Below are 9,972 nucleotides of genomic sequence, written 5' to 3'. Positions count from 1 at the left end.
TCGCCTCCCTCCTCTGCTTGTCTGCTGCCATGTCGAGTGCACGTAGGGCGAGGGGCGGGCCGAGAAGAGGGGGGGGTGGTGGTGGTGGAGGATAGAGTGAAGGGGACTCAGGGGGATAAGAAAGCAATTAGAAGACGGCCCTCTTCCTACCAGTCGGGAATGTATAATGGAATTAGCTTTTTTTGGGGGGGGGGGGGGTCAATGGTGAGCATTGGAGGGAGGTTGGAGGGACACTGGGGTGCGTGGTCCTGCAGCCTCTGCTGGGGAGTCCAGGAGCTTGTCTGACAGTCACCACTCAGAAATGTGTGCGCAAGGGAGAGCAGATGGGTGTGTGTGTGTGTGTGTGTGTGTGTGTGTGTGTGTGTGTGTGTGTGTGTGTGTGTGTGTGAGTGTGAGTGTGTGTGTGAGTGTGAGTGTGGGGTGATTGCTATCGCCCTGTGTGTGTGTTTGTGTGTTAGGACTAGCGAAAGAGAGAGGGAGAGAGAGATTGCTGATGTGCTGATGGGAGGAAGGAGAGGAGTGGTTGAGCTGTGGGACCACCTGCTTCTCTCTCTCTCTTGCACTCTGAGGTACTCGGCAGGAGAGAGAAAGGGTGAGCGGCAGCTTCAAAGCCTTCTCTCTCAGGTTCGCTCACCCTCCTCCTCTCCTCTCCTCCCTCCCTCCCTTCGCTCCCACCCTTCCTCACTTTTCTCTCTCTCTGAGTGGGTGGCGAGGAAGCTGCATGTGTGTCTGGAAAGACAACCGTGCGTGTATGGGTGTATGTGTGCGTGTGTGTGTGCAGAAGGGAAGGAGAGAATTTAATATGCAATTTTCAGTGTGCAGTTGCCCGTGTCTGTGTTTGTTTTGTTGTGTCCTTCTTTTTTTGTTTATCCTGTTTGGGTTGGATGTGTTTGTTGTCGTTTGTTATTATCTGGAATATGTGTGTGTGTGTGTGCGTGTGTGTGTAAGAGAGAGCGAGAGAGAATGGGGGACAGAGACATACTCTCTGTGTTTACTCACGTATGAAAAGAGATGACCAAAATCCCAGTGTGAAAGACTGTGATAGGAAGAGATGAGGGAGGGGGGGGGGGCTGCAGTGTGTTTTGGTGTTTATGAGAAAATTAGATAACAAATGAAAAAAAAAAGGGGAGGGGTGTTTTCTCCTATGCTAAGGTGTGTGCGGTGTGCGTGTGTGTGCTTGTGTGTAAAGGGGAGAGACAGAGCGGTCTTTTGACGGAGAGAGAGCGAGCCAGGCACTGCATGGGGGAGATATGTGTAGGCATGTGTCACTGATTGTGCCATGAATGAAAATAAGGAGGAAGGGAGGGGAGGGGGAGGAGGGACTGTGACTCTCCTCCCATTCAGCCATCTCCTCCTCTCTTTCCTTTCCTCTCCCTCTTGAGTGACAGACGAGGCGCTGCCGGCAGCGTGCCCGGGCGCGCGTCAGTAATCAGCGTCTTCTCCTCTTCTTTCCGCTTTGCTCGAGCTTCGCCTATTTCGGTCATTCTTGAATTTCTCCCGTGCAGCCAAGGGCGCTTCATCGGGTTCAGAATGCCCCCTCCTCCTGCTCCTCCCACCCTTCTCTTCCGTATATCGCTCGCTGTGCAATTACGGCAATGGCCCGTGATCTGCTCCTGGCACGCACGCGCCAGGATGGACAGATGAGCAGAAGAGCAGAGAAGAGCCACGCTCGGCTGCTTTTTCTTTCTTTTTTTCACACGTTCACAAAACAAACGAGACTCAGTGGCACGCGGGCGTATCCGCGTGCTCGCCTTCGGCTCAAGGGCGATTGATTTGGAGTTTAATTTCTCCCCACCGGGTTCTTGACGCAAAAGGATGCGCCTCCGTCTGACCTTGACGGCAGACGGGGTGCGGGGGTGGGGGAAGTTTCGGGACACGCGCTTACATTACCTCCCCAACGCAGACCCCCTCTACTCTCTCTTTCTCTCTCTCTCTCTCTCTCTCACTCACTCACTCACTCACACACACACACACACACACACACACACACACACACACACACGGGGCATGGTCACCTGAAAACGTCTAAACCGTCCTATGCGCTTTTATAAATGAACGCTTTCCATCTGCTTTCTAATTATAGCTAAGGCAGGGCTAACTCCCAATTTTAGCTGCAGCCGCGAAATAGCCGTCTTTTAATCATTCATGAGCTCAGACACAGAGCATCCTCCTGCTGCTGGCACAAGCGCGTAAGCTACCGCCAGGCTGTTGTTCAGCCGAGTGAAAAACAACGTGGACAGGCCCCGCTGCTCACAGAGCAACAATGCCCCCTTCCTTCCCTCCCATAAGGTGAAATGGGACACAAAGATGTCAATCTGACAGGCAGGTGACATTTCGGCCTCGTCCACCTTTAAGGCGATGCCACTGAACGCGCAGAGCCAAACCAAACCACGCAGGGCCCTGAATCATTTCGGTGCAGCTTATCCTCCTGGGGACGCATTTGTTTTCTTTTCTTTTTTCTTTCTTTTTTTGATCAGTGCGGATCTGAGTGGAGCGTGATTTTGCCTACAGCGCTGACATCAGTGGAGATGGACCGGGGTTAGAAACGAGTGCCTCTGAAGCCGCGTTTGAAAGCGCCTCTCATCTCATCTCGCCATACGCTCTGACGCACACTTGCGAGCTGGGTTGTGTGAACAGTTTGAAGGGAGAGCGGTGTGTTTGTTTACCAGTCAAATATATCTGGGAGGAAGCAGCTCTCTTTGCTTATAATAATAAGTCAGTCTGCGGCACTGAGCCGTGGATCTCAGGGGTGGATATCGGCGTTTTTAAATGGTGTTTATCATCGTTTTGTTTAGTTTTGTGATTGTTTTTTGCCTCCTTTCAGAAGTTCAAAAGTTTGGATTTCAAGAAATGCCAACTCGGCCATACTTCAAGTTCACTGATGGGGGAAAAGCACGGGTGATGCAAGGGTCACGGTCATCCAGGACTCAACCACACACACATAGACACACACGCACACACCTTGGCTCAACTTGGATCAATGGGAAGGAGGACAGGAAAGGGGTGGCTCTCTGTTGCCATAGAGACGGGAGGACAGTGGTGTTGGATACTGTTACTAGGCAGGAGAGGCCGCCATTCTGAAAGCGGGGTGACCTGCTGTGGAGGGGGAAACAACATCAGGGCCGAGAGTGAGGGAACATTAAATATTTCTGTTTAGGTCATTTCCCTCTGGTCAAGTAAACTGCAAATGGTAATCTGGTGAAGTGTGTGTGTGTGCCATGTTTCATTAAATAAATACGTACATCCATGAATAAATAAACAAATCCCAGAATTTGACCTTTTCAAACACAGACTCGATATTCTTTCTTTTTTAATTTTTTTTTACAGACAGCTATTTACAGTTACACGAGTCAGTCTAAAGTCTAATCCCAGCCTAGTGGCAGTGCTATTAATTGCAACAACATGGCTAAAATAGCTTTTTCACCCCCCCCCCCCCCCCCCCAACACACACACACATCATCATCATCATCACCCAAATTGCATCTGTCTTCTTTTGATGTTTATTTAATTATTTAATTATTTATATAGTTCACTCGTGCAGTGCTTTTTTTTTTAAAGCATGTGCTTCCGACCCTCCTCAAATGTAATTTTGACACTTGTAGCATCACGTAATTTTGTTCAAGAAAGGGCAGAGAAACTGGGCTGCTGCCATCAATCCAGTCTAGATGGTTAAACAGGACTACAGGACAGAGTGAGGGAAAACGGATATATTTAATTTTGGGGGGAGCTGTTCCTTTAACCCTTTTCACAAACAAACGAGTGGCGTCATGCCGACACCGTGTGTGTGTGTGTGGGTGTCATTATACCTTCAAACCGACTGACGCTGTCCCATGCTGGTAGCCTCTGTGTCTTTGAGGGACAGCGAAGGTCACGAAAGCTATAATCAAACCAAGCTCATCAAGCGCAGCGAGCACGCATGCACGCGTGTACGCATCACCGTCTGCGTGCACAACCCAGGACAACAAATAACGTCACCTCCACGACACAGATGTAAACAACTCAAACGTGAACGCGAGGTTCGAGCGCCACCTATTGAAATGTGTCCGGGAAGAGCTGATTAGATAAACTACCCACTGGCGCCATCTGCTGGGGAGTAATCGGTGTACTTTTATTTAATGAGAAGCAGGAAAGCGGCGCACAAAAGTAGCCATCGAAAAAAACGGGCACGGAAGCCATCATCTGCCTTTGACTGCGACTTTTAAAAACACCAACAGCTAAAAGAAAAGTCCAGAGATAAAGCTCACAGCCACTAGAAGGCTCCAGTCGTCACACCTCCTAAAAGTGTGGCTGCACATCCGCTGCCCCACAAACACCAGGCGCTGTCCGCGGTGCTGTTCGCCGCACTGCTGAGATTACACCGGCAGTAATTTTAGCACCACGGACAGCGCCTCGGTCGCCATTATTAAGCACACCATTAATTTAGTACCTTTTAACACCATCAGCGCTCTGGGATATGTGCATGTATGTGTGTGTATGCTCGGACGACTAATGCAAAGCTCGATATTCTCGCCTTTAAGGACTAAAAGCGTTCTCTAACTGAAGGTTTAAGTGAAAGGCCGAGAATCAGGCTCTATGGAATGAAAGACTGAGCCGAGATTTACACGTGACATCAAATTATGTGATGTTCAGGGTTTGTCTGACTTAAATAAACGGAAGTTGTTTTTTTTTTATTACATCAGAGTTATATACAGCTATATACATTTTGGTTAACAAGTTAGGATGCTGTGAAAAACAATGATTTGCAGATTATTTGAAGCTTACATAAAAAAAGAGAGGCAAAGCATAATTTGAATTTAGCGCCAGATAGACTTTTTTAATGCTGCTGGAGGAACAACACTATTAATCTGGTTAACTGGCATAACATATACCAACATGATCTGTGCCAAGTCTCGTTTAAGACTTACTGAGATAAAATGGAAATCTGGACAGTTTATAAGTCAGCATTTGTAAACCTAGTGCCCGTAACATGTGAAGTCCCCATTATTGGTGAACATTATTTTCAGGTTTGGGACATATATTGTATTATTTCAGCACCAAACCTTTACACATACTCTGGCCGCATGAACCTGTAAGTAAGAGAGGGGTTATCTAGATTCGAGTTCAGTCCTGTGACCCATTAAAAACATTTGGTGCGTTATTCACTGTAAAAAGAAATACAACAAACATGCCCCGAACAACAGATCCCGAACACTTGGGCACTTATTTTTTGGATTGTGTTGCCACTTGTATCAGAAAAGATAAAAGGAAATTGTAGGTGAAATGCTGCCGTCAAAAATGCAAATTGAATTGTTTGTAGTTGTGTGTATAGCCTGGACTCTGCTCACCCTTAAAGCTGCCAGCCTATATTATGGAAATGACCAAGTGGGGTCATTTATGATTCCACTTTATGAGCTATTAATATTTTTTAATGGTTCTATTTGTGTTTGTCAATCTGTTTTCTTCATGTGACAGATATTCTATAATGTGCTAATGGTTCTAATTATAGTTTTCAATCATTTTTATGATTAGTTAGAGCTTGCCTCAAGCCTTCTGCAGCAGTAAATATTGGTATTTGAGGTCTGTTAGCTGTGGTTCACTGCGAACATTAAAATGTCATTATTAGAAATGATGAATTACATTTAAATCAAAGAATATAATGACAAAGAAAACAAACAAACAAAGACTCATAGATGAGCCAGCACAGCTTTTTGTTATCTATGCCACACCAATTTCTGTAAAAGTAAAAATGACAATTTGTAGACGTACATAAAAATGTAAGTTGTTGTTTTTTTTTTTATATTTAAATATCACAATAGCCAGTTATTTATATGGCAATATCCTTATAGCTCGAGTCCTAAATGACACCACTTGGTAACTTGAAGGCTAAGTGATCAAACAGCCATGATGAATGTGCAGTTTTTTCATTTAATATTCAGAGGTTGAAGAGTGTTTTGACTGGAAACTCTTGAGTAATCCCAGCCTCGTTTCTATGAGGATGTTAGTCCTCACGGGCAAACACATTTACATCCACCCATGCGTAAAATAAAGAACAGTATAAATCACACATCTGCAGAAACATGCAAACACATGCGCACGCTTTCATGATCCTGGTATCCGGTTGGTTTGGATCTTTCAGTCTTTTGGTTACTTTCTGTTTTGTTATTTGCATGTGCCTCTTTTGTGATTGGTCCGTCCTCACTGTTTATACCTGTTTTAAGTGTCCCCACCTGTGTCTGTGTATAGTCTGGTCTTTTCCTCTGTTAGGATTTCTGCTTAGGCTACCTGAGTTAGTTAGCGGCTCACTCCATGTTGCTGTTTTACTTCTGCATGTTTCCTTGTGAGTTTAGTTTAGTTTTACTAATAGTTGTTGCTGTTGGCCAATAAGGGCTCATTCCACTTCGTCCTCCTGCACTTCATGGTGCACTCTTCACCATTGCTACTCTTGACACACAGGGATTTGTCCTCACTTTTTGCTTTTATTGCACACTTAAATCATTTAGTAAACAGGTCTTCACAGTAACAATGCAAGAGCAGAAAACAGAAGCAAACCACTGTGCAGTGCAGCTTGATAGATCTTCAAAGTATTTATCGGTATTTACAATGAAAATACAAAAAAAGGACTTCGATGTCCCCGTGTCTATCCCTGGCATTTTAACGTCGCTATCCCTGCCAAGTGTTTTCCAAACTTGACATCAGCCACTCAGACTTTTGTTGCTCTGTGAATCCGGTCTGTACTGCCAACCCCAAAACATTCAAGTACTGTATTTCTGTCATTGCACAGGTACTGGGTTAGCCAATACAGAGGACTCTTAGAAGGAAAGAGAAAATTCTACTGGTCCCATGTCAGCAACTTGATTGGTTTTTCCTATCATTTCAAACATAAAAAATATACACAATGGCAACTTAAATAGGATCCAAATTCAAAAGTATCCTCCTGTCCAACTGAATGCAACAGGAAGCAAAACCAGGATGGAAAAAACAGGCTTTTGTGATGCTCTGGGAGCTATTTGGACACAAAATCTGTAACAAGTCTGCATCACAGAAACTGTGATGTTACATCAGGTTGCCCTCATTTGATGTACGTGACCATCATGTCAGTGTGGTGCCGAGTCTTAACATTTGAAGTTTTTTGGTAAATATCGTGGTGTTGTAGTGATGTGCTGTATGTAGTGCAAGCTTAACTTTCGTGGGAGGAAGGGGGTGACAAAAAATACACAAAGCTGAAATAAGGCAATGTGAAGGTACTGTTTGAACTACAGTGTGAAATACTTGCACTTATGTTGTCGAGCTTGTGCCAAGACAAAAACCTTATAAATATAGATTATTGGAAAACTTGATATTCTCCTGGTCGTCGTTTGAGCCAGGAATGACTTAAAACTTGAAAACATTCAATGCAAAACACTGAATTCTGACACATTTTGCAAAAATGAAACGTTTTCATACATCGTCATAACTCATAAAGCTTATTGTCTGACCATATATTCCCTAGTCAGTGTAGGTTCTCATTTGGTTATGTTCTAATATAATAAAACACACAAAGCAAACCGATGCCCTCCATACTCAGGCCAAACAGGACAAAGTCAGAACACAGCAGTGGTTCCTTGATGTCTCATACAACATCTGGTAGAACAAAAATACATCTGTATCTAACAAATACAAAGTGCTGCGTGTGGACAGTCTTTTGTGGTATTTGTAGACAGTTTCTTCCATATAAACACACTTAAAAGCAGTTTCCATATAGGCAAAGATGGCAAGTCTTGGAATTCACTGAATTCAGCTTGATATCAGAAGTAGAATTTATTTATTTATTTTTGTGTGTGTGTCTAATCCCATTAGTTGAACAGCCACGGTCCATTGGTGTCAGCTCTTCGCACTCACTACCTGTGGCCAGGGCCCCTGTGGGTGGCTGTGTCCCCAACTAAATCTTCCTCCACAACATTAACATATCCTTCTTTCTCTATGCAGCCAGCCACGACCTGCAGCACCAGCCGGAGCCTGCGGTCCATGGCCTGAAGGTGAGGCTGAATTAGAATAGGGGATAGGCGGTCACGCAGCAGCGACTCCTCCATCATGGAGCTCAGCTGGTACTCCTCTTTGGCCAGCAGCTGGAGACGCAGGTAAGTTGACTTCCTCATCCTTGAAATGGTGGAAAATAAAAAGGGTTATTGTCCATCTCTTAAGAAAATAGAAACTTTTTGTGTTTAACACGATGATCATAAAACACATGAATCTAGTAAACCCACCAACTAGTACTTTTTTTCAATTTAATTAAAATGAATTTTATTTATATAGCACAAAATCACAACAGCACTCTCCTCATGGTGCTTAATACTCTAAGGTAAACACCCTACAGTAATACAGAGAAACCCCAACAATGAGCTGACCCCCTGTGAGCAACAACTTTGGCGACAGTGGGAAGGAAAAACTCCCTTTTAACAGGAAGAAGCCCAAAAACATGCTGTGGAAAAATAAAAGTGAAAAGTTTATTTCATACTAACAAACCTATTTGTTTCAGCGTACCACTAGACCAAATCATATGGTGTGTCCAAAACTGAACTTTTATTCCACGGGGACTGTTGATCTCTGGATTTGACCTTAATACTTGTTTGTTTTTATCCACAATATGACTGTTTGATGGGGCGATCAGCCTCCTTTAGTCCTAAAGCTAAGAGGAGAAGGAACCTATCAAAATAACTGTCATTCACTAACTAACTAAAATCTTACCTGCAGCACTGACTCAGAGGTACCAGGATGGAGAGCTCATCGTGAGAATGCTTTCCAAACCTGCAAGTGTGGGGATAAAGAAAAAAGAATGAATTATCACAAGGATTAAGTTTGTTAGACAAATTTCGAGTTTATTTCCTTATTAATTGTGAAAATGTCCTCTTGAAATGGTTTTTAAAATACTCTATAATGAGAAGAACGATTATGAGGTAAGGTCACAAAGTTCTGCAGCTAGTAGCATAACAATAAAAACAAAACATACTTGATTTAAATCTTATAGGCTTTTCTACTCTACTGGAGCACTCAAAGCAATTTATACAACATGCCTCATTCACACAAGCACTATTTTCTATTCCCAAGTTCTTTCTATCTAACAGTCACACTCTGATGAATCCGCCGGAGAGCAACGAGGGTTCAGTATCTTGCTCAACAATAGTTTGGTATGCAGACCGGTGCCTTCCAATTACTGGATGACCTGCTCTACCTCTGCAGACACCCTAGGTAGTCACAGAGGGTGGAGCTGTATTGCTTCCACTGCTTCCAGTTTTTAGATGACTCCCTTGTGCACTTGTGCTGTATCTCCTTCAGCGTGTCTTCCATTCACTGCTCATGATCCAGTGAATCCAGAAAAAAATATTGGAATCCTCCTCTTTAGGCTCCTGACCTGATACACAACTGTCGGGTTTGGAAGCTGTAAACTCGTGTGTTTGGTCACACTTTTTGGGCAAAGTTACATATACCGCAAATGTATCTTAATTACTGATTATAATCTGCTACTAACAGCAAAACAATGACGTTTTCATCCATTTGGTGCCGAAGTAGATCAAACCTAAACTGGTTACCAAGACAGACCCTTTTAAATTAGTTGAATATCTTTACCCTCTTCCATTGTCAAGGTGAATGATGAAGGTGTCGTTTCCAAACTTCTCAAAAGTTTCATAATGATGGCGATCCATGTTACCTGTACAGGGGGAAATGGCACATTAGAAGACTCACAAACACACCTTTTTATCATTTTAATGTTTACTTGGTTTTCCTCTTACCCATTAAGAAGTCAAAGATGGTCATGTCCATGATGTCCAGCAGTCGAGTGCCTCGGTCATACGGGGGTGTTTGCTTCACCTCGTCACAGTAATCTGGATCCACCTCCCACCTGTGAATATGCAGAAAATCACTTAATACTTAATGAGTAATTGTTTTTAATGACTCATATGTTTGGGCTGGCTAAAGGCATGACTGTGATCACAAACATATATGAATGTTGTGTCT

The 9,972-nt window shown here is 43.8% G+C and overlaps 1 protein-coding gene across 1 annotated transcript in view; it reads right to left on the bottom strand.

Moving 5' to 3' along the window:
• Positions 1-6,435: 6,435 nt before the first annotated feature.
• The window catches only part of fam20ca (FAM20C golgi associated secretory pathway kinase a), a 46,611-nt gene continuing 43,074 nt past the window's right edge, over positions 6,436-9,972 (bottom strand). The window contains exons 7-10 of the mRNA XM_085271072.1: positions 9,747-9,856; positions 9,583-9,664; positions 8,704-8,763; positions 6,436-8,115 (exon numbers count right to left, since the gene is read on the bottom strand). Coding sequence (XP_085127198.1) covers positions 7,857-8,115; positions 8,704-8,763; positions 9,583-9,664; positions 9,747-9,856 — 511 coding nt within the window. The 3' untranslated portion in view covers positions 6,436-7,856. The remainder of the gene's footprint in view (positions 8,116-8,703; positions 8,764-9,582; positions 9,665-9,746; positions 9,857-9,972) is intronic.

The sequence above is a fragment of the Mchenga conophoros genome, linkage group LG4 (genome assembly GCF_057382185.1).
Source record: "Mchenga conophoros isolate Kocher_MC1m ecotype Shallow Benthic linkage group LG4, M_conophoros_male_GT1.1, whole genome shotgun sequence".
NCBI lineage: Eukaryota > Metazoa > Chordata > Actinopteri > Cichliformes > Cichlidae > Mchenga > Mchenga conophoros.
The sequence above is the reverse complement of the archived record's forward strand: the minus strand, read 5'-3'. Positions and strand labels throughout refer to the sequence as shown.